The sequence below is a fragment of the Labrus bergylta genome, chromosome 4 (assembly GCF_963930695.1).
Source record: "Labrus bergylta chromosome 4, fLabBer1.1, whole genome shotgun sequence".
NCBI lineage: Eukaryota > Metazoa > Chordata > Actinopteri > Labriformes > Labridae > Labrus > Labrus bergylta.
The window spans coordinates 17,461,748-17,486,135 of NC_089198.1; the positions used below are offsets into that span (position 1 = coordinate 17,461,748).

Consider the following 24,388-nt stretch of genomic DNA (forward strand, 5'->3'; position numbering starts at 1 on the left):
AAAAACATGAACCTTTCCTGATGTAGAAAGACAGAAATCTAACCACCAGTCATCTTGGTCATTTCTTTTGTCATGTCCATCCCACATGCATAGTGTCAGCTCCTTAAAATGAGTAGGTGTGGACAGAGTGGGAGAGGCAGGGTGAATGCTGGGCGTGAAGCTGTGGAGTGGGTGAGAAAATCCTAAGTTATGCCAGTAATGTGGGCTGCAATCATCATGTAACTACTCTTTTAGTTCTTTATTTTCTTGTGCTTATGAAGTCCACCTGATGACAAAAAAAATACACTAAAGCCCATTTCTGCTTATTCAGATATATTTATTTTCATTTCTTTTACAAATAATAATGCAAAGTTACAAGGACAGAAGCCTCCACACAAGAAAAATACATCAGGTACAGTTCAAACAGAAGCATATTTCTTCTTTTATATAGCACACATTTACAGCCAACTTGGATTCTTTTGGTCTGATTTGACAGTCAAGATAGAAAACACGCAGTTTGAGGAACAACGTTTGATCCAGTCATTTTTTAAAGGGTTACCTCAAAAAAGTACCAACTTGCCAAGCTGTGCTGCAGAATGCTAGATTTTGCATATTCCATGAGCATAATGTTTCCTGTTGCTGTGAGCGTAACAACAGGAGCATAGTGCACCCCTTCACGGCAGTAAAATGCATGTTTGGAATAGTGTAACTGTACTTAGAAACAAAATACATTATATAACAATTTAGCTGCCATTGTATGAGGCTTGAACCAGCAGTGGGCTGCCCTCAAAATGCACATAAAGGATTCAGAGATGTGAGGAAACCCACTGAGTAACCCCACAGGACTATGAGTCCGTTTCATCTTCCTGATTCAGTTTGTGTTTTAATGTGTTGCATCACAGAGTCAACATTTATCTAGTAGTATACAGTCTGACTTTACAGTATTTGAATCTGCCACATCTGATCTTATTTCTCAGACAAGTATTATATAGTGAAATGCACTTCAAAAAGTGTTTGACAAGATTTATAAAAGACGAAAAAGCAAAATAATTTAAAGTAAAATGTAACATGTCAAGGTATTTTACGAGATATTTTGAAATTTAGCATACCAGAAAAGAGATTTCCCATGCATTAGAAAGGATCCACGAGTCACATCTCTTTACATATGCTGCTGCAATATTTGTTGTTATCATATCCAATGTAAACAATGCATTGATAAGTTCATAGTTTCTATGTAAAGTCATTTCTAATAAAATATTTTGAAAAAAAAAAAGAGTTCTCTCATTTATGGCTAGTCTGAAATTTGGCATTTTCTGTTCCACTGTTGATTTAAAACGAAGAGAAAAAAGGGGAAACAGTGTTATTGACAGATTCACTACTTAACTCAATCAATCTATATTGTTATTATGACTTATTAAAAAAATACATATGGAGAGTGGGATAAGGGGAAAAATAAAAGCTGTCAATTAAATAAAAAGTGCCATCAGGGCCTGGAAATGCCAAAGGATGAAGTCCAGAGAAAAGATAATGAATTCATGTAACTTTTAAAATCTTGTGAAAAAGAATATATTAATAAGGTCATAATATTGACATAATTGTCATACAATTCAAATGACATTACTGATTCACTGTTACAATTAAATAGCAAAAATGTTTTGCTATTTTACACTGCAAGTGGTTCATATGTAGTCTGTTATAACAGTATTTAACAAAGCTGAAATATTTTCGAAGAGATAAACAAACATTGCTCTGTTGTAAACTCTTGTCTCTGTAAACACTGGCTTAAAGAACACCAATGGAAACCTGAACGTTGATGCTTAAAAAGGTGACATTGACAGGCGACACATCAGTCAGAGCTATCTACATGAGCACAAAAGTTCAAAAGAAACACTCAAACAGAAAAATGGACCTACAAAAGATGTCAGGCTCACGCTTAAAGTCTGAGGTCCAGCAGAGAAGATAAGAGCCACAAGGACGTGTTGCAGCACAGTATTTCTCAGTGCATTTTCTCACTTTGACATCATAGCACATAAAGCACGAAAAACATTGATCCTACTGCACAGCAATGTACAAAGCTAGTCTAGATTTACCATGACATAATCAAACTCTGTAGGTGTTGCACAGAAAGCACATACTGTATATTGCAGTGTAAAACATAGTACCAAACAACAGCTTGTACATGTGCATAAAACGGCTGATTACCATACTTCTGATGCTTTTAGGCTTCACTTAGCAGATACATACTGTAGCCTACACATGACGCTGAAGTTAAAAAAGACATTAAAAGCACATATATCACCAAAAAACAGAACACTTAAGACAAACAAGCTGTCCCCAGCCCTTCAAAAGAACAAGAGAAAAAAAAAGCCGTAAAAAGGGAAAAGATTTCCAGATATTCATGCAATCACAACTTTTTCTAAATAACATAAAAAAATGCAAAAATACAGACACATGATGCATCGAACACATTAAAGTACTTTCAAAAACAAGAGGAAAAATAATCTTCAAGCCCAACAACTTAAATTCAACTTATTCCATAACATTTTTCAGAACATTTTTGATTTAGATCATGACAAAAATAATAATGGTGAAATATGCTGGCACAAAAGGACCTTGACACTTGACAAAAGAAATAATGTTGTAGCAAAGGATAACGTGTTTAGTGTTGTAGACTGAGGGGAAACGAGTGTCTAGTGTCCTAGAAAAAAAAACAATCTTCACCTTATGGGTATTTGTAACATTAATATACCTGGACTGATTAGTACTCACTCTTTTTCAGTGATTGTTCGATCCTATCAAACATGGCATTGTGATAATATGCCCTGCAGATTACTGGTTAGCTCATTTTAGAAATGACGAAAAAACATGACAGTATTTTGAGCTATTTCAATAAGAAACATTTGGTTTGCTCATAAGAGATTAGTAACACATTTTCATAGTTTAGTTTCTGTCCCAAAATACAACAGTGTTCCTGAACAGTACACAGCTAACAAAATACCTACTGATTGACTTCAAACAGCTCTTTTAAATATATTTTTTTTATATGACTATTAAAAAATAACTATAATTTAATTCTGTTTTTTCATATTCTCTCTGTTTTTTGTTTTCTGTTTTTTTTTTTTTTTTTTTTTTTACAAGAAGGCAATTTAAACAGAGACAGGGCAACAACAGGTCCAGTGCACGCAACAGTCACAGGGGAGTGTATATAAAATCTTTTAAATCTTTTTTTCAAATAAATGCATAAAGTGCAATATGAGATATGGACGCAGTCAAGCTGTTGATCCTGGCTTCATGAGGAGTGTTTTAGAGCAGAAAGCCAAAAAGTTTTAGAACAAAAAGAGCCAGAGATACATCAAACAAGTCAACCAAGGGTACACAAAGCAGCATTATGACTAGGAAACAGATATTCAGAGTCACTGTAGTGCTAAAGAAACAAATAAAGTCTTAACGTTTTAAAAAAAAGACAAATCTCCTTTGCAGGGAGAAAAACAATCAGGTGCAAGATATTTGGTCCTACAGTACACAAAGGCCAGATATGAGAGGCAATGAGGATGACAAGATGGCAACAACACAACCGTAAAGATGTGACCAAAATACATTCTCATTGCATCAACAATGCTGTTCTAGTATAGAGGCAGTTTAATTATCTGGAAAAATATATATATTTCGACTACACTGAGGTCACATCTTTGGGAGAAATCCTGGAGAGTTTCTACAGGGTGCCCTACTCACCGAGAATTTTTTTCTCCACAACTAACTAGTCTAAAAGAAGTTTTCAAAGTATTACAAGAAATGAAACATGGCACCAGCGCTATGAGAGTCTTGCATGTTGGCTTCCTTTTATAAGGGTTCATTTTATGTGTTTCACTTTACAGTCCTAAATCAATCGCTGTAGTTTTGCATAGACACCATTACGCTAAATCTAATCACATTCTGTACATGAGAAAAACAAAACAAGCCTGTAAACATCTATTTCATAACAGAATCACTCTGTGAACCATTTAGAATGGGCTGATCATGTAAAAGATAAATGGCATGTTAGTAACAATGGGTGGAGTAATGGGTAAAGGTCAGTGCACCTCCAAAAAATGCAACCATGAATGATGTAGACCAGACCACCTGCTCAACAGTAACTCAACATTTGAAATGTATTTTTTCTCATTTACATAATAGTCATATTTGCACACAAAAAAACAAAATGTTAAGCTATTAAGGCAAAACAAGTATGCACAGTGTTTTGTAATTTCATGCATAACCGATGACTGCTATTTACCATGGTAATAACCGATAATCAGCATTTTCTTAAAATATCTCAGTTGGTAAAATAACAAGTTATTGTCTTTTGGGTCTTCAGAGGAAATGTGTGAAAACTCTAACCAGGTCTGAGTTTGTCTTCTTGATCAAACCAAATGGGGATTAGCACTAAATCAACAACAACTAAATTGACAGAGAGTACAAGCAGCCTGGCATAGAGCAGGTCTAACCTGACAGGTGTTTCCTCTGAGTCATCCAGCTGTGCGATGTAAACACGTGTGTCAAACACTACTGATTGAAAAGGATTAACTCTGCAGACTTTGAGGCTCGATTTAACCTCATATTTACTTCCATAAAAAATAGGAATCTAAATTCAACCAAAACTAAAAGCGTAATTTTTAAAAACTGAGAGATCTGCAAACAAAACTTGATTGTAATCAGTCGTAAACCATCATTCTGGTTCTGAAGAGATGGGAGGCTGGGCACGTCTTCAACTTCACATTGTGTTTTTCTACAATCTTCTCTTTTGAAAGCTCTCTTGTGGGGTTTAATTGGGTTGGTTTAATGGGAATGATACTCTGCACTGACCAGATCTTGACCAGTACACTTTGGAATCCCTCTCTTTTTGAACTCATCCTCTAAAATGTAACTCCCCTTCTCCCTCCCGCCCAGGCCTGCGGCATTCACACACCTGTGCACCATCATTGGTTAGAGCCGGTCGAGGCGAAACGCGTCCTCTGTGGCTGGGTCGGCGAGGACCATGTCTGGGTCATTAAGCATGTGCAGGCCGTCAAGAGTCAGTGGGTCTATTTTCAGATCATCCAGTGGGAACTGGGAGTCGATATCAAAACTGACATCTGTGGACAGAGAGCCGGTCAGGTCCTTGGGCAGGCTGGGGGGAGACTCTCCACTCACTGAACAGAAGAAAGGCAACACAGTTAAAGAAGGATTATCAGTTAAAGGCATAAGTACGTGGGTAATTATCAATGAGAGGGTTTCAACAGGCTGATAGAAAGCTGCTCGTTAAATTAGCACTCAGTGGAAGCAGGAAGAGACAAAAGGTGACAAATCTGTTATAATTAGATCAAAGCATGCTGTAAGAAGCTTGGCATCTTGTCATGTTAATTGTATATATTTTAGTGAAGAGGAAGGTAATAACTGACACTGCTGACTTTGACTGTGAGGCTTTAACATCCTTTTAATTATATTTCAACATGCTCATCCATAGATGTACAGGGATTAGGTTAAGTATTTGATCATGTGTTGCTGTTGTCACTAAGTGTGGATTTCTATATTAAAATATATTTTCTTAATGTACTCCCCCTTTGCTTAGGAGGTTAATTAAATTAAAAAATCACCAATGGTATCTCTTATCACTTTGCTGATCTTGTCCTGTATCTCTGTAACAAAGGTCTTCCAACTAAATATATCATCCTGCCTTCTTTATTGTCAAACATTTCACTTATTTAAATCGCTGACGTATTTAAAATGGAAACAATGGCACCTTTGTTCAGCACTCTGCAAATCAATTCATCTGACGCCATCCTAATGGCAACGCTAAAGAAATAAAAAGTAACTAGATAGAAATAATCAATCATGTTGCTGAAGGTCTTGTTTGCTTTTGTAAGTCATATAAAGACATCAGTATTCATTTCTGCCTTTTTCACAATCAGAAATACTTTATTAATCCATTTATAACCAGCTAAAAACTCCTCAGGTTTCTAATAATGCCTTGTTAAATTACTCTTGTGTGGACATACATGTATTAGGGATGCAATCATTCCCAATATAATATTGAACCGTTCTGTACAGCATCCACTGTTTAATAAGCGCTTGTGAATTGCGGTTTTGCATACAACTAGTTTCCATGTATTCTATTTGTCTCTGAATTGGCTCAGTTTGTGTGTGCCTTTAAGTCCATGCGCTGGGATGAGGAAGCCCCTTCCTAATATCCAATCACTATGCACTAAAGTTGGGGGAAGCTGACAACACTGGTGTCAGATTACACACATAGAGTTAACAAAAAGTTAACTGTCTGCAAACAGACCACAGCAGGTTGTAATGTCACTAACATGAAGCTACTGTCTGGTGTCACACACAGCCACCAGCTGTTAACCTGCATGATGCAGACAGCCTGAGAGTGGACAGACAAAAGACAGAGCTGCCTTCTACAAACTGAGACTATACACCATAAACCAGGAATGTGTATTAATGGAGTATGTGTAATGAAGTTGTTTTGCTTAAAAGTAAAATAAAGAAATAGTTTTCCCATAACCCCTTGCTGTTCCTGTATAATCTGTCTTAAATTTAAAAGAATGGAATACCAAAAAAAAGCAATCCAACTGGCCGGGTCATCAGAACTGAACTGAAAACTGTGACCAAAAAACCGAGGTACATATTGAACCGTGGGCTGGTGGTATTGTTGCATTCCTAACATATACATATAGACATAAAGGTTGGGAAAATATCTATTTGATGGAAGCTTATAAATGTAGCCATGATTTGCACCCAATTCTCAAGTGTGAGATATATTAGCACTTTCAAAACACTTAATGATCACAAAAAAGGTTTTCCACACAAGCGTCTGCGTGCCACTATTCTCCTACAGCCGATCTCTGTTGGACTCAAACGAGCATCATGTTAATCGTAACAGCACCTGTGAGAATGATGTTGGGGATGTTTCCATGGCTACTGTAGCCCAGTTGCTGCGAGTCCTGCAGGCCGCAATGGCCACCAGTCAAACCCATCATGAGCGCCTGGGAGTAGTTGAGGGTGGAGGTATGGTTATACAGGCTGTCAGAGTTGATGGGAGTTTCTATCATGTTGAACTGCTCCAACTGCAAATCACAACGACGACAACAACAACACAGGTATGTCAGCTGTATCTCACATATCGTCACACTCCAGCAAAAGCAGGTTGATATAGGACAGTAAGTAAGTACCTGTTGTGAGAGCACACTAGCCTGAATAGACGGGAGCTGCTGGTCGTAAAAGTCTGCAAACACACTGCCCAGTATGGAGTTATGCTGCAACAACAAAAAGACCAAAAATGTTTATTTAGATTCTGGCAAAAAAAACAACCTAGTTAGGACAACCAACTATGTATAGTTGTTATCCTGTCTCTTTACATTTAACAGAAAATTGAAACTATGAAAAGGACACAGTCAGAGCACTGGAACAACAAAGTGACTCATATCACTTGAAATGTTGTGATTTGCCAATTTGCTCACATTTACTTAAACATCCAGCATTTTTTCTGTATATGAAAAATAATTCTATGTAATTTATATGGCGGACAGGAGAAAAGTTCTGTGCACTGACAAAGGATGGCAGTACACAAGTACGCAATCATGTCATAAAACACAGAATTCAGAAGAAAGGTCCGATTCTCAGGATTTTTATAGCAAAACGGAGACATGAAAAATTTGACGGACCAGCAAGGAATTTGTAGCTTTGTGTGTGTGTGTTAATTCTATCCTGCACTATATGGCAAATCATATTGATATGATACGTCAGCTAGTTTGAGGACACTTAAATTCCACATCAGTCGAATGTTTCTATCACTGAAGCATTATGAATTGCATTGCATGTAATTATAGGAAGCCTGCAAAAACATAAAGAAAGATATTTGGTGGGTTTTAACTAATTAAATAAAAGTGACTAAATAAAAGAATAGTCGAACAACTAAAATAAAAAAAAGAGACGTAACAATGTTACACATAAGAACAATTTTGTTTTGACTCCCAAAGGTCAGTGCTAACTAACAATGATAAATGGACATCCACCAAATGTTAAAAAAAAAACTGTTCTAGAGATAAGAAATGGGACTTTTAAGGGGACACTCGTTTAACAAGAGCCTCCCCTGCTGCCCTCTGATTTATGCCAACAAAATGGGATGAAATTCACATGAAATAAAGCGAATCATTGAAAATCGAATCCCCTTTGTGCTTTATTCTCCTCCACCGACTCGTCCAGTGCGAGCTAATTCTCTTCAAGTTTCTCATTTTGATGTTCTCATTGAACAGCAGCAGAAATTCTCCCGTTTCATCATGGCCTCTTAATGTATAAGTAATTGGATCATATTCTCAGCCTGTGCTCCTCCTCATTCAAAACCAAATTATCTGTGTGTGCTGCAGATGTCCCCACGGGGCCTAGCAGGAGAAGAGAGCACACAGCTTGTCAGTTGTGGTTTAGCCCTTGGATAACCTCGGGACTGAAAGTGAGCCAGCTTCAGCTCAGGAGAGAACGTAGCCGCAAACAGCAGGACAAACATAAAGGAAACGCACGCACACACACACGCACACACACACACACACACCATGTATCATTGCTGTCACCTTCCACATTTCTTTTTCTCTGCGTCTTTAACAAACAACATCACACTTCCGCTTCAGCAGAAGTAAATGCTGATTCAAAAAGCCACCTAAATCTTCTGTTAGGAAAATGCTTAACATATTTATCTGCATCATCTACAGTTACACGTGTGATTATGGTTTGATTCAAGGAATGAAAGCAGTAAATGATTAACTGCTTCTAAACGAGGGCTTCAAATCTCAAATACTTAGACTAAGTATTACAGATTGCCAACCCTGATCCATGTTTACTTTGGGTATGTTTCCTTTTTCTTAAAGCGTCACCCTGTAAGCTAAGGTCCAGCTTGTTGTGATGCAACGGTGTGTGTAATCATTCAGAAATGCCTCAAATCTCCATGCTTGCGCAAAACAACAAGAAACACAAAAATCTGATGAACACATAAAAAACCCACCAGAACAGAGTCTTATAAAGCTTTTTGGGGAACACAGTTGAGATGCAACGCAAAAACCATCAAAGCAGCAGTGAGGGAAGGTCAGGGACACAGCTACATAACAAAACACATCAACGACACTGAGTGTTTAAAGAGGCTGGTAGTCAGATCTGGGCAAAACAGGACCACTACTGCACCTCCAATTGTATTACACTCTATTCTGTAGTGGGATGACACAAGTTATAATTTTTTTTAAACCTTTACTTTACCAGGAATATTCCGATTTAGAAACAAACTATTGAAATATGGAGACCTTGTAAAGGTTGTTAAGGGACAAATGTAAGTATCACAAAGTGGTTTCTCCCAGTATGTTTTCTTAAAAAAAAAGCCTTCTTGAAAGAGCGAATCTTTAACTCACAGGTGAATCAATAACTATATTCATTAAGTGCTATCATTGTCACACTGGATGAAACCTTACCATAAAATAAATTAAAAACCTACAAACAAGCTAAGCTAATGTTAACAGAAGTTACATTTTTAACATCATTCTGCTTTTATTAGGATTACTGATTGTAGTGTCTGGATCACAACTCTGACCTGACTCAAACACCTGTAGAGTTCACGCTGCGTTAAAATGTTAGCGGTGAATAGTTTGACTTTATTTCACATCAGGAGATCCTCTTATTAGCATGTCGTTTGCCCTTTCCTTACCAACACATACATATAGAGGCAAATAAAATTAAATGAAGAGGTAGAATAAAAACTATAACATTTACTTGAAGTGAAAAAATAATGAGTGAATGAATTGTTTGTCTTGCTAAAACGTTAAAAATCTTTGCCCAGATCTGCTGATATCAACACAATACAAGCAGCCGTGTGGGGGGGTGGGGGGGTGGGGGGGGGGGGGTCCTACTCTGCAACATTAACCACAGGACTACAGAGCAGGGGGACGGTGATATTTATACAGAGCTAGCCAGAAGCTCACTGGTTCACACGCCCTTACTTGAGGCGAGCCTCCAGGAGAGAAGCCTTGATTGGAGACTGGGGAGGTTGGAGACTGATTTGCAGAGGATCCGACCCTACTGCGGTACTGTTGGAGGGAGGAGGCCTGATACAAGAGGATACGTTTGAGTTATTCACATCTAAGACCAACTAATGTGTGTGTTCTGGGCCTAGATATGGAGCTTTGTTATGTGTATTTCTGACGCTTGTCTTATTGAAGACTATTCATTTAAGCTTTGGTGGACTGAGAATTTACCGAAGGATGTACTCCATTTCTGGAATACAATTGAATTATTTAAAGCAATGAACATTATGTGCAATGTCACATCAATGCATTAAAAAGGCTGAAAAAGATATGTGAGAAACAGAGAAAACAACAAGGGATTAATTAGAGGAGAAAATATGTTGCCAGCAATCTAAGCTGAGCGACTCAGTGTTGTAAAACTGGAGGATCAGAGAAAACCAATCTGTTCTCTTTTGTTCTGTTCTCTTCTATCTGCTCTTTAATATTCACTTATTCAAAGACATCAAAGGAGGAATGTGTGTACAGAACAGAACAAATATTTCTATTGAGACTAACTCTATGGGGACACAGTTGTGTGTTTAACTTCTCATTACCCAAAGCCAACAGGAGTTCAAACCTTCTCAATCACAATCTATAGACAGATACGTTATCAAACTAACGGTCACATATGATAAAGACTAGATAAAGCAGTTCAAGGTAGCTATATAAAAGAATTCAATAATTAATTCTCAAACAGATCCGTCAGAACTCACAAGACCAGCTGTAGCTTGGAACCAAAATTTTACAGATTGGAAATGTCCAGAAATTAGTCAGATATCTGAAAACATATCTGAAAACAAACTTTAAATATACTAGAGAGCAATAAATGAGATTTATATTGGCCGTTAACAGACAGGGAGTTCTAAACTGTGTCTCCAGAGCATGTTTCACTTGACCTCACACTGAAAGTCTCTATCTGAGACCATGCAAATGTAGGCCACTTCATGTGTGCAGTTATCCAAACATATTCCCACTGCAACAGAAGTAGAGCAGCCAGAGCTGAGTTTTGCACATTTTTTTTTGAAACCTTCATCTCATGCATCCATTATGTTTTATCTTATTTCGGTACAAAAAAAAAAGAAATGTATGGCATTTAATATCATTTCTGTGAAGCATTTGTTTCTAAGTTTCAATTTCAAGTCCAATTGTTTGGCCATACACACTTTCTATACAGTACCAGAGATGACAGATATGACATTTTACAAGTAGATCCTGATATTGATTTTAGAGAGGAAAATTTCCCCTATAACTAATATGGCTGCTGTTTTATTGTAAATTTGAGGTGGAATAAAACCAGACATCATTATTAGTATTTTCGCACCTCAAATTCAAGCAAATAACCATTCAAAATAACACAGAAGTCAAGTTTCTTAAACAAATATCTTAATTTACCGAAACATTATTTTCTGCTTTTTATGATGTGCAAAAAGCAGTTTTCATATTGACTATTGGAAAACATATACGTCTATACTAATTAATCTGTAATAGGCTGTTATTTGATGATTTTATCACCCAACAGATATTTGGTTTGGTTCTAGACATTTTTGTTGTTGTTCTAGTAATCACTGTAATTCACAACTTCATATCACAGCAACATGTGCAAAACAAAGGAGTTACTACTGTAACCAGGCGGCCACAGAATGACACCATCTAAAAGCCTATTTCCAGGAAAGAAAAGATCGAGATGTCATCACTGTACCACTGTTACAACACCACAGCTAGATACACTGATGTGTCCCCAGCTTACCGTATTCATGTCGATGGTCATGTTGGTTTGCGAGGACTGATTGTCTGATGTGGAGCAGGAGTTCACCGAGGACGACAGCTGGACCAGACCTGTCTGCTTGAAAACAGACAGAGTGGAGTCATAAATCAACAAAGATATATGTGGTTCAAAAGAAACACTATTCTAAAACGTCTCATTACAGACTAAGAATATCAGGATCAGTTTTAATAGTTTGTAGGCAGAAATGTAAAAAGAAGAGAGCAGTGAATAAATGGCAGAGGCTGGGAATGTAAATTAGGAAATTACAATATCATTAACATTTTATCATTTTAAATATTCAGTTCAACATTATTTTATTATTATGCTGTGGTTGTTGAATGTTTGCTACCCTACACATTTTGAGCATGTGTTTTTCACAACCCTTTATAAATACATTTAGAATCCTGTCTAGATTTGTTGCCCAAATTCATTTTAATATCGCAATAAATATACAATGTCATTTTTTCCTTATATGTTCAATATAAACAACAATATACAAAGAAATATCATTAGTCAGAATAAGACTTGAAAGAGGTCTCATGTTTTACTAATAAAGTAGTAAAATCAGGTTTAAATTATGAATGAACTGCTGCAGAGCAAATCTATATCAAATGTTTTTTCTTTATTATGAAGTGACGATGCAAGACAAGAGGAGAGTTTCAGTGTGCTGGGCCAAACTACTGGATTTAGCTGCTAAAATATATATATATTTCTTTTTTATATTTTCGGATTTCCCTTTTTCTGATGGGAACCCTGAAACCTGTATAATCTCTGTGGCTCAACTGTAGTTAAACAACAAACCTGTCTAAAAGACAAATGGCCGAGGCCTGTGCCCAGTTGGTAGTAATATATTAAGCCAATTGAAAAAAGTAACCACACTCAATTAAAAAAAGGACAAAATAAATAAATGTCTAGGACCACATCATCTTCACTAACAGAAAAAGAGTGCGTTTATAAAGTCAGATGATGATCTATAGTCATCAGGATGATGAAAAAAGATTTTAAAAGATATTTGGCTTAATAAAGTTCTTAAGGTATTAACAATCATCCACTTCGAGGGCCACGAGCTAATATATTGAATTTGAATTGAATAAATTATTTTGATTACATTTCCTTGTCTAATAAAACAAATTATTCTTAAGATTTAGCTACTACAGGTTGTTTGGTTTTTTTGCACAAATATTGTTTTGAATTCACAGATAAGTTGAAGTCTCATGGCTTCACTGCTGGACTAATAACGGGAAAAAAAATCAGGACTCACTTGCTGGTTTTGGTGGGTCTGGGACGACGGCTGCTGGTTGAAGAAGGCATACTGGGACAGCTGTTGCTCGAGGTTCATGGCGTTGATGGCCGCCTGGGGGAAGCACAGCAACAGATACTTCAATACTCAATGAATTAGAGTTAATTATTTAAGACCTTATTAATATTAAGTTGTTCACTCTGGGCTTTCTTTACACCACAAACATACAGTAACCTCATAAAACTGACACAACAAAATGTGAACTAATGAGATGTGCCTTCAAAAAATAAATCAACAATTCAATAATCCATTAGACTTGAATGTCTGATCTTCCTGACACAACAGAGGTCATGGCAGAGAGCGGGGCCGTACCTGAGACAAAGAAAGAGGAGGAGATGTCGGGGAGAGCTGCAAGCTCTGAGGCTGGTGGGAGTCTCCTGCATTCAGGATGAGAGGGACCATGTTGTCCTGCCCTGGCTGCATTTCCATGGTTACTGTGGGCTGAGATGTGCTCACTCCTACCCAGCACACAAACACACACAAAAGACAGCATGAGGAAGAGTTTTTTAAGAGCAAAAACAGTGTCTTCAAGAATTGGAACCAGAGAGTGCTACATGTTTATTTTAAAGTCAAAAATATCCTGGAAAAACTCAGTTATAAGGAAAGTTACAAGTTCTGAACAAACCACCGTCTGTAGAGTAACCTTGAGTGTTCGCCAGGTTCTGCATGCTGTTGGAGGAGCAGAACGAGGCGACCACAGCATCGTCTGAGTCGAGTGGGGTGGGCAGAGGAGGAGGAAACTGGATGTTGGTCAGATCAGGAAGAGAACCGCCGGTGTTGTGGACTGCTGGTTTTAGTGAAGCTGTCAACTGCTGGTCCGGAGATGGGAAGATGCTGCAGGAAACAAGACAGTGGAGGGAGCTCAACAGAGACAACAGAGCTAGTACACAAGAAGGAAAAACAAACTGGATGACTTCTGGATTTGCATCTTTTCATTTCAAACAAAATTAATCAAATATATTTGGACTTAATGCATTTTGCACATGCCATTTGTGACTTTTTACTTAGGCCACTAAATGAATAAATAAACATTTTACCTAATTTCAATCAATTTCAGATGGCTTCAGTTTAAATATTTTTTTAATGATATATATTTACCAGATGTGTGGAAAAGATTTTATCTTCTTGTACATCCAGGGGGAAAACAGTTTCATCAAATGCTGATTCTAACCCTGAACTCAGAGTTGAATTATCCTCTGAGTTTTAACGGTTTCAGAGCAGCATCATGACTGATTCACCATGGCAACAGGTGACAAAAAGAGGTCTTCATACTTTAAACCCGGAGTTTCCCTCATTTCAGGGTTAACAGACTCATGGTTTGCAGTAAACCTGCTTTCTGAAATAGGCCTCCGGAAGATAACTTCAGACCAGTTCTACACATGTAAACCAGTAAAATACTCACTTGATCCCTGGAACTTTGCAGAGTTTAGACCTTGAAATGTTCTGAAATGGGAAAGGAAAAAAAAATTGTCGGAACTGTTTCAAAAAGACAAAAAAATAAAAAAATGTATGTTTGACTGCAGAAGTTGCACCTTTCTGCACTCCCAGTTCTGTTCTTGGCCATCATCATCAACCTCTCCTTTAATGGCTTCAGCTCCTGGTACAGTGAGCAGGAGAACTAGAGACATGAAGAAAGAGTGAAAAAAAATCACAAGTCTATCTGGTTTACAGATGTCCAGTCTGTTTCAGCTTTTAATAATCAGTCTTAATGCCCCTGTTTTATTTGATCACAAGCGAAAAGACGTAAGGAGGACAATCACCAGTAATAGCTAGGAAGAAAAAAACAAACAGGACAAGAAAGATAAGAAAGTAAAAACAAATACAAACTGACTGACTATTGAGTGCAAAACCACTAATTATCAATATAGGGAAATTATTCAAATTCAACTGAAGCGCTTCTGAAATTAAAATAATCCGCCTCACGAGGCTGTCAGAAGTCACATTCATCAGACACTCGGATGCACTCCTTCTTCCCAGCAGTCATTTTCCCCCCTGCCTTCAAAGCCAAATTCAAATCCCTTTCATCACACACTGGAGGGCACTCGACTCAGCTGCCAAGAGATGCAGCAAAATAACACAAAAAAAAAAGAGGCTTAGGACAAAACAGCCCAAACCGGCACCCTCATATACTGTAGATAAGAAGTATTAAAACACCCGTGCTGCCTTAACTCAATTAACAGCTCGGATTATACAATAAGTAATAACTAGATAATATATGAGCTTACTGTTAAACAGTTTCACACTTATCTCAATTTACTTCTCTCTGTACTGAATGGTTTTTATATTACTGAGATCTGAGCTTAATAAAAGTATGAACAAACAACTTTTAGATAACATTTAGATAATGTATACCTCTTTTGGGCTGGAGCTCCTGTGACCCTCCAATGAAAGAGGCCTGCTGGGCAGGAATTAATGTGCTCTGGTGCAGTGCTGAGTCAGAGTTTGTCCTGTAAGATATATTAAAAAAAAAAAAAGAAAATCACACATTCTTACACTTTTATAGAAAAGTGTAAGAAAACAATTCTCCTCAATGCCCTTAAGACAGCCTACATGCCCCTCCTCGAAACACAAAAAGATACTCCAGCTTCGTAATTCCTTCAGCTATCATGCTGTTAAATGCTGACAGCTGAAATGTAAGGTGTTTTCATTTACTCATTTATTTAATTATTACTACATTTTTTGGAGTTAAATTTCTATGATCAGGCTTCTCACTGTCGTCATTGACAAACGAATGTAAATGTCTTAATGCTGCTGTGACTGCATTTGTTTCCTTATCATATGCTTGGTACGCTGTCAAACTAAATTGCCTTTTTAAAATAAAGTTATCCAAAACGCTGAGACTGATCTGTTTTCATTGTCAGTTTAAAAAGTATTGTGTCATGTTCCTTGATTTTCTCTTGTCCAGATCAGACACTGCCTCTTCATTTACAGAAAATAACGCAATACAAGCAGAGTAAAGCAGAGGGGTACAAGTCAGAATCATTCGTTGAGGACTGCGTCAACACTGAGAGTAAACATTGAGATAAACAGTCATGCAGAGCTGGTGTTTCCTCCTCTGAGGATGTCTTACCTCCTCCAGCTAGTATCAGGTGGTGGTGACAGATAAACCGCGCCATATGGACAGCTGTCAATGTGAGACATAGGTTAAGAAAATACAGCTGGAGAGAGAACGTCTTGGCAGATTTGATGCATTCTTTGCTTTGTATTCTTCTAAAAACAACGTGTTTTAGAGAAGTAATAAACTGCAAGCGTCACGTTACAGTTTGACATTTGTCAGGAATAAATCTGCCATATCACTACGCAGATCCGTTAGTCTGTCCTTCTGTGCTATTCTTTATGTTTTAACCATTGTAAAGTGTCTTTGAGTTTTTAAAAGCGCTTATAAATAAAATGCATTATTATTATTATTATTATTATTAGATGTTCTGAACATATAAAATGGGTATCAGACTGATTACAGGCAAAAGCTATTAACAATGTAGTTTTACACTGAAAAACAAGCAAACAAATGATTCTAAAGCTACAGGAACATCTGCAACATCCTCACGTTCCTCCACATAAAGGCAGGGGTTCCCAAACTTTGCCATGCCAAGGACCCCCATACAGCATATTGCATAATTTCTTAAATTCCTTGTACATTACGATAGCATATACCAAATCAGACATACAACTTCTTAATATGTCTCCTTATTTTTATAAACAGTGATCTTGTTATTCATCCATTTCATTCACAAGGTCTGTTTAAATTGAAAGATCTGAATAGAAAATGAACACATCGATTTTAATATGCAGTGATTACTAACATCTACAAAGACATATATTATTATGTTTTGTCATAAATAATGTTATTATAATTTAAATAGTTTTCCAATTACCCTCCCCCCCCTTCTCTCAAAGTTCACATGATCCCCTAGTGCCCCCCTGGGGACCCTGCAGGGGGCTGGGACCCCCACTTTGAGTAACCAAAGTACTATAGTCTAAAAATAGATGTAAGATTAATATAACGAGAGAATTTGTTTTGCCACATAATCCTGCTTGGTCAAATGTTGCACAATCAAGTTTCTTATGATAAACGTTTTTTTAAGCTGTATTTTGTGGATCTTTTGATCTGGTGTTTACGGGGATAGAACATATATCTCCATATTTCACAATAACAAGAAACAATTCTATAGCACTACAAACTGCAGAGCAGCTTCCTGAATATATCAAACATGTCGTTCCAGAAAAACTTTTCAAACAACAGCAAAACTGTGTCAACTCTGGGCTTCAGAGAGAAACTCTGAAAACACAAAATGAAACAATATCTACTTGAGCAGAAAACAAACAGTCTGAAAGGATATCTGGCGTCCATGTTTGTCAAAAGACAACGGCTTTCTGTGCGGCGATGTGATCCGGTTCCGGTCCCTGTAGACTCTGTCCACCAAGCCGTGGTGTCGCGTCGACCTGTTCGTGTCCAGCCCTGAAGTCTGACAAACAAGACAGAACAGAATCATAAATATCTCAATCTGTTGTCAGTTTTTGTTGAGGATGTCTGTAACCAATCCATAAAACTTTGAAAAGGATATGCATCCCATATTTAACAGTCATGAATCTGAGATGCAAACCAAACTCAAAACCTTAAAAATGTTATAGTCATTATTTTATCATGAATCTATCTTGTACTAGATCTAGCTACACAGCTTCACTGTTCTTTGACTACAATGACAAACATCACCTGTATGTTATCAGGTATGAAAGTTAAAGGGGCTCAGAGCAAACATGACATCAGCTCCTCTGAAAAAACAAAAAGTAGTCGATCTGTAAAGTATCTGTTTTGTTGGGGGAACTGATTCTTGATGGTGAAGCAGCAGTGCTAACTCCCACAGTCTTCTGCCTGTACTCTTCTGGTTAGGGTGGTTGTCAATTGGAGGGTTTTAGTCTTGACTCCAAAACTCCTTCCCACGGATTCTTGTTTTGTTTTTTTCACACAGATGAACTAAGAGTGTAATAGAGCTATTGACATCACATAACAGATCCAGTTTTTCCTCATTAAGTTGTTTTTCTTTTCCCACACATGAGATTTATAACTCTGCGATTCATTTTCTAATTCAACGTTAAGCTGAATTGGCATGAACAACTTAACCAAAGAAGAGATACTCAAGTATTAAACACTTAATTAAGTGTCCAAATTTATCTTAAACCAATTTTAAGAGGGGCTTTGACAATACATTTAAAGTTAGGACATAGTCCAGGAATAATGCAACAATGATTATATTTTGAAAAGAGTTGTCTTATTTTCATAAAACAGGACCTATTAATGTCACTTCAACATATTACACAATACTTCACTCCATTTTTACTCCATTTAATAAAATTCATTACCTTGCAAGAGTAAATTTCCCCCCACAATTTCACTTATTTGTTTTCCGAAACAAGATCGGTTGAAAACCATTGTTAACTTCTGTCTTTTGAACTACAGCCTTCTCTGCTGTTGTATTAAAGGGATACTTCACCCATTTGCATTAAGCTTTGTATCATTAGAAACCTGGTAGTATTTTTGAATGGTCGTGCATCCAGCCCTCATTTTTCCCTGAGATTGGAAATCTTTGTATTCTAAGTCTGAAAAGAACCTTCCAGTGACGCAAAATGACAATTTTTGCGTCACTGGAAGCTGTTGCGGTTAGCAGGGTGAAACTACAACGCTAGTTCCTCATATTTTCGACCACTAAAGCTACAGACCAATCACAGATCAGTGGGTGGGAACTCATTCCCAGAATCGAAAACCTAACGTCCGCCATATTGCTTGGATGCTATGCTAACAGGCTCTATGGAGAAAGCTGATAATGGCGAAAAAATATAAATATGGCCGCTGGCCACCGGGGCCACTGCAACACAAGACCGGCCTGTTCCGGCCTTATTGTACGGCCAGCAACCGTCTCAAGGCTATATTGCTATATTGCAGGCGGTGAGGTCGAGGAGCCCGGGCCGGCTCGAGTCGGGGCAGACTGGTAGTGTTGTTGCTCTCACTGTTTGCCTATGGACACAGACATAGAGTCTGTTTTCTGCCAGGAATTTCCAAGATCATTTCTGGAAGAAATCTCTGAATCAATTGAGGAAATGGTCTTATGTGTTGAAGTAAATATGTCTGTAAATGTTTTTATTACTATATTTCTACTGCTATATTTTATATGTTGGAGAAACTGTAACGATCGAATTTCCCTCTGGGATTAATAAAGTATTTCTGATTCTGAAATAAAGGACCTTAGTGGGAGTAGCCTGCGATGCTGTGCATTCTGGGATTTGGTGTCTTTCATCCACATGAGCCAAAAAGACACTTTCTGCCTTTTCTCGGCCAAGAAGGCACCAACTTCAAAATTGATTTCACATTTCTACTACATATATGACCCAATGTCAATACAAATTCATGTTTCAACGGGTGAAGTATCCCTTTTAATATTCACACTGGTTAATATCGTTGATACACAGCAATATGAAATAGAGACGCAATGATTGGGAAAATCAGGGCCGATACAGATGTTTAAAATAACAATTAAACCAATTGCAGATTCCAATACAGATGTTTTTTTTTTCATTTAACTTTTTGTGATACATCATGTCTGTTTTTCAAATGATCTGAGACTTGTTGTCAGCAGTCCCTCCTCTTGAGATGTCACTGGAACATGTCTGGCAAACTGCATGTCGCTGAGATTATCCAGAAGACTCCCAAACTGCTGCGGACACTTTTAGTTTGTCCGACAGATGAATTCTTCTGCCCAAATAAAAAACTTTTATCTGAATAAGCAGTTAGGTATTCTAGCTTGCCAGACTTAAATTGATGCGACACAACAGATCAATTAATGACATCGTTGATTGGCATCTTTTTGCCTGAGGGCCATTGTCTTTCAGCAGGGCCAATATCAGCCAATACAAACGTCCAACTGATACATCTGTGTGTCCCTAATAAATACAGTTCAACTGTATGGCTTAATTCTCTTTCTGGAAATATTGTTTAAGAAAGATGTATTTGAGACACAGCTCTGGTATTCATGTTGAGGTCTAAATGGGAGAGTGTGCTTCTACATAGTATAGTAAAACACACTCATGTAGCCTGTGGGTTGGTATATTTGCTTCCTCTATTTATTGTAAACAGTGTGCTCTTTTTGCTTATGTAAACAGTTTATATGTCACTTCTTGTGGAGCAAAGCATTCATCCCAGGAAACAAGGATTTCACAGTGACTTTTTATAGATCTGCCACAGGTGGAATCAATATTGCAGGATATTACTTGGCCACAGAGACGGCACAAATATATTCATCTATAAGAAACAGCTGTAAAATCAATCCTGGTATGAATAAAAGTTAAATCACCAAGATTGAGTGAAAATGTCCTTTACTCCATAGATAAGCTTTTTGAATTGCTGAAATCCCTCACCTGAAAAGTCATATCCATGCTGCTGTTTCCAATCTGGTTGACATTTGGCAAAGATCCTCCATAGTACTGTCCACGGTTTTGTCCCAGCTGCAAGTACTGAGTCTTCTGCAGCTGTAGCTGGAAGTCAAACGACACAGCAAGTAAGACAACTGGCGGTTTGAATGGAAGTTTGCATTCACAGCAACGTCCTGCTCACAACTCTGAACAAGATACGATCACAACAACAACCTGGCAATAAACATGATATAATATTATAAATGAAAACAGCTCAGTTTCATCTCCTGCAAAGACATTTATCCGAAAAGGGAAATGTATGAACTTATTGTATGTATCCAAGCTTACTCCATCCCCTACTGTATGAAGTGTTACAATGTAAGCGTCCAACAGATAGAGTTTTTCTTTATTAAACATTTAACGGGCTAAATACAAAACCTTCACTGATTTGAAATCCCAGAAGTGAACAATACCACATTAATCATGATATGAATGAGACATTTGTTTTGGAAGGCCGCTATATTTGAGTTCATGATCAGAGCAGTGCACAGAGAGTTTAAAAACATTTTTATGTGCAGAGATTGTAGGAAACTGAAGGAGGAAACAAAAGCAAATGATCTAACTGGTTGGATTTCGGAAAAAGCAAACTCCCTTAAGCTTCACGGCAGTGTTAAGAACGACCTCCAGTCCCATTTGCCATTAGAGAGCCAGTAACCAGTCAATTACATTTTCTAATTCAAGCCCATTGCTCACTGATGGCAGGGCAGAAAATCTAATAACAACAATGACTACGTCTGTTTCACTTTTGTATTTTGACAAGTGCCTGATCTCAGTTTGTTTTTTTAATACATGCCGTATGCATACTCTGTTCACAAAGGATAACATACCATAGTGTAACATTACGAGACCAGCAGGAGGTCAGTCTAAGCTATTTTTTTTTTTTTGCCACAGATAAACTGAGCAGAGCAAAGAGAGGAAACAGCAGAGAGGCGCTGAAGGGGACCATGAGGGGACAGGGCCAAAAGGATGAAACTCTAAACCTGAAGTCACTTCCCAAGTGACTTTGGCTAAGACAAGGCCTCACTTTAAAAAAAGAAAGCCACAGGCTGAAAAATAGACTAACATGTATAGCCTTCATGGTTATTTCTTCGGAAAATTCCAGCAAACAATCCTAAATAATCCGATTTTCTTTAGATTTTAGTTAGTTATCATGCAGGAAAAATCTTATCCTCTGCTAAATCTTCATAAACCTGCTTAACAGCAGAAATGTACAATTGTAATCAAAGACAAAAGCACAGGTGTTTCTGATAACATTAAAGATATATCTATTGTATTCACAACAACATGACAGGGAAATTCAAGTGGCAAAATATCATTCAGGCATGATTAATTTGATTACACCTGTGTCTTTCTTTTATGTCACTCAATGTGTAGACAACTCTGTGGAAGGTATAATTCAAGTTTCTTTAAATATTATTTTTTGGCCCTGAATCTAAAAAAAAAAATCAGTTCAAACTGCTACATTGAGAATAATCCTGTAGTGTCTTGATGCCACTGGATGACAACGTGGATATATAATCGAAAAGGATAATTAAAGGCAAGTTCCTCTTCGATTCTAGCCTCCAGATAGTTATACAATACAACAAACACTGTAGTGAGCTAGCTCCCCGTTTACCTTGTAGTAAACCATAGTCCTTCCACGCATTATGGCATTATTTTGGAGGCCTGTGTTGTGTGTGTGTGTGTGTGTGTGGCTTAGATTCCTCATAATCTGCTTCTGTTCATCTTTGGTGTAAATGTCTTTTAAGCAGCAGAGCAAACAGGCCTGAAGACCAGTCAGACAAGTTTACAGAGCCATGATGCAAACACACCTCGCTACAAATCACTAACACACAAACAACACTCATGACCAATTCTTCAACACTGGCAAATACATTATCCTTTTTTTTTTAGCAGTGTTTCTAGAGCACGAGACGAGGAGAAAATAATCGCTGCAGTTGAACTCGCGCTGTCAAACACGCGCGCACGCCCCTTTGCTTTCACTCGCGTGGGACAAAAACATGGAAATAACTTTTTCCGACGAGGGTCCTTGTCGTTAATATATCTACACTACAGGACTGTTACATCCCACAAGATGTGCTCGGTGACAACCGCGGGAGAGAAAAGGCTCCAGCTGGCAGGACGCGTCGTTTGTTATTGTTTACCTCCTGCAGCTGCCGCGCGCGCTACTAATGCATATTTGACAGCTCGCAGAAAACAAACGAAGAAGAGGTGGGGTGTAAAAAAAGACATGAAAACGGGTTGGTTACCCTCGCTGCCCTGGTTATGCTGAGGTCTTTCATCACTTCTTCGAACGCGGCTGTCTCCTCCGCCTGCTTCTGGTTATGTAAAGCGATTTTCTCGCTGAATTTCCGCGGATTGTTCGAAGTCGCCATGTTTCGCTCTTCTGCTCCGTTTTTCACTCAGCGGCCAGAGCAAAGCGACCCCGAGTGACGACAAGCGACTTCCGGTTAGAGACCCGGAATGACCTTCAGAATAAGTGCAGTTCAAAGTAGCCTTATGTGAGCTATAAAGTAGAGTAGAGTTGGGCTATTTAGCAGAAAGATTCACACTCCATTGGAGGTAGGCTTGTTTGCTATAAAGTTCTGTGTCGATCTCTTCTCCCGACAATCAAGTTAGTCTACCTGTCTGGTTTGATTGTGGTTTTTTTTTACCTTTTTTGTTTGCAGAACACATGTCTTGATCTGCACAAACTGGTTTGCAGGAAATTACATAATACATTTATTTTACGTTTGATTTGTGAAACTAGTGAGAATTGTGTTTGGTTAACAAAATGATCAGGGGACCTTTTGTAATGCCCTGTCACACCAAATGAAAAACAGGCTAAGCTAATTTCATAAGGTGTCCCAGTTAACTTTTCGAGTTAGAAGGCATATAGGCTACAACCAAACAACAGAGTAGGCCCCAACTGAATGCAGGCTGTTTAATGTAGATACTTTGAACTATTTCACATTTACAAGTGCCTATCATTTTTTTTATTTTTTTTAGTTAGCCTCCTAAGTAGCCTATTCCTATCTGTGAAGCTATAAATGGGTTCGAAACAAATTTGTTTGATTTGTGGCTGATATGTTTCAATGCACCTTGCCAAAAGCATTTCTTGTAACTTCACCTGAAATTTTAGCATTTGTTGCGTCAAGGCTTTTATTTTGAAGGTAAAATCGTCTAGTGTCTGGTATGCACATACAATTTGTTGGGCGACTTGACGCAGCCTCGGTGAGGACGTGCGTGCTCACGTCGCTGCGCGGGGGTGTAGTGGAGGCGCAGCGCACATCTGGACTGCGGAATAAACTCATGTTTTACCTTTTCAAGAAAATACGGGTTTTACATTCACCTTTTAATTGGAATATGTCTGAATATAACCATTTATTTTTATTCAGCAGTATTCTGCAGGCCACTGACGTAATAGACTCCCAATTTTAAAAAATAGTCCATCGTTTCCTAGTTGATAGGCTACTCCTAAACTAGCTTACTTGCTCTTTTTTTTTTTTCACTAAAAATAATTTTAAATAAAATTCCCTCCTTGCTTGTGCTGTCTTAAATGTACATGACATGAAACCTTGGGCCGGTAAGTGGCAGTGTGTCCCCTCTGGAGTTGTATGTGCACCCCTGCTGCTGACTGAGGATAAATACTGTCATAACAGTACACCCCCCCCCCCCCCCCCCCCCCCTCCACTCCAGCTCAATGGACTTAAAAGGTGAATGAACTGCACACTGCAGTCAAGATTTAACTTGATTCGTGATTTCACAAATGAGCCAGTCAGAGAGAGTGATGGGGTGGTTTTACCACCATGTGTTAGCAAAGCCTTTCCCCTTGTG

The 24,388-nt window shown here is 38.0% G+C and overlaps 1 protein-coding gene across 5 annotated transcripts; it reads right to left on the bottom strand.

Annotated features, from left to right (window-relative positions):
* Positions 1-295: 295 nt before the first annotated feature.
* On the bottom strand, positions 296-23,116 carry LOC109991975 (CREB-regulated transcription coactivator 1). Of its 5 annotated transcripts, none has more exons than XM_065953901.1 (15): positions 22,822-23,116; positions 20,519-20,635; positions 17,447-17,574; positions 16,179-16,238; positions 15,461-15,555; positions 14,641-14,726; positions 14,511-14,551; positions 13,752-13,942; positions 13,421-13,566; positions 13,070-13,162; positions 11,791-11,886; positions 9,981-10,085; positions 7,176-7,259; positions 6,890-7,070; positions 296-5,147 (listed from the first exon to the last, which is right to left on the bottom strand). In XM_065953901.1, the coding sequence occupies exons 1-15, from the start codon at positions 22,945-22,947 to the stop codon at positions 4,942-4,944; spliced, it is 1,755 nt and encodes a 584-aa protein (XP_065809973.1). In that variant the 5' UTR covers positions 22,948-23,116; the 3' UTR covers positions 296-4,941. The 5 variants fall into 5 exon arrangements, with proteins under 5 accessions (XP_065809973.1, XP_065809971.1, XP_065809972.1 ...); XM_065953899.1 differs by having other exon boundaries at positions 13,734-13,942; positions 22,822-23,111; XM_065953900.1 differs by having other exon boundaries at positions 11,791-11,883; positions 13,734-13,942; positions 22,822-23,110.
* Between the last annotated feature and the right edge of the window lie 1,272 nt (positions 23,117-24,388).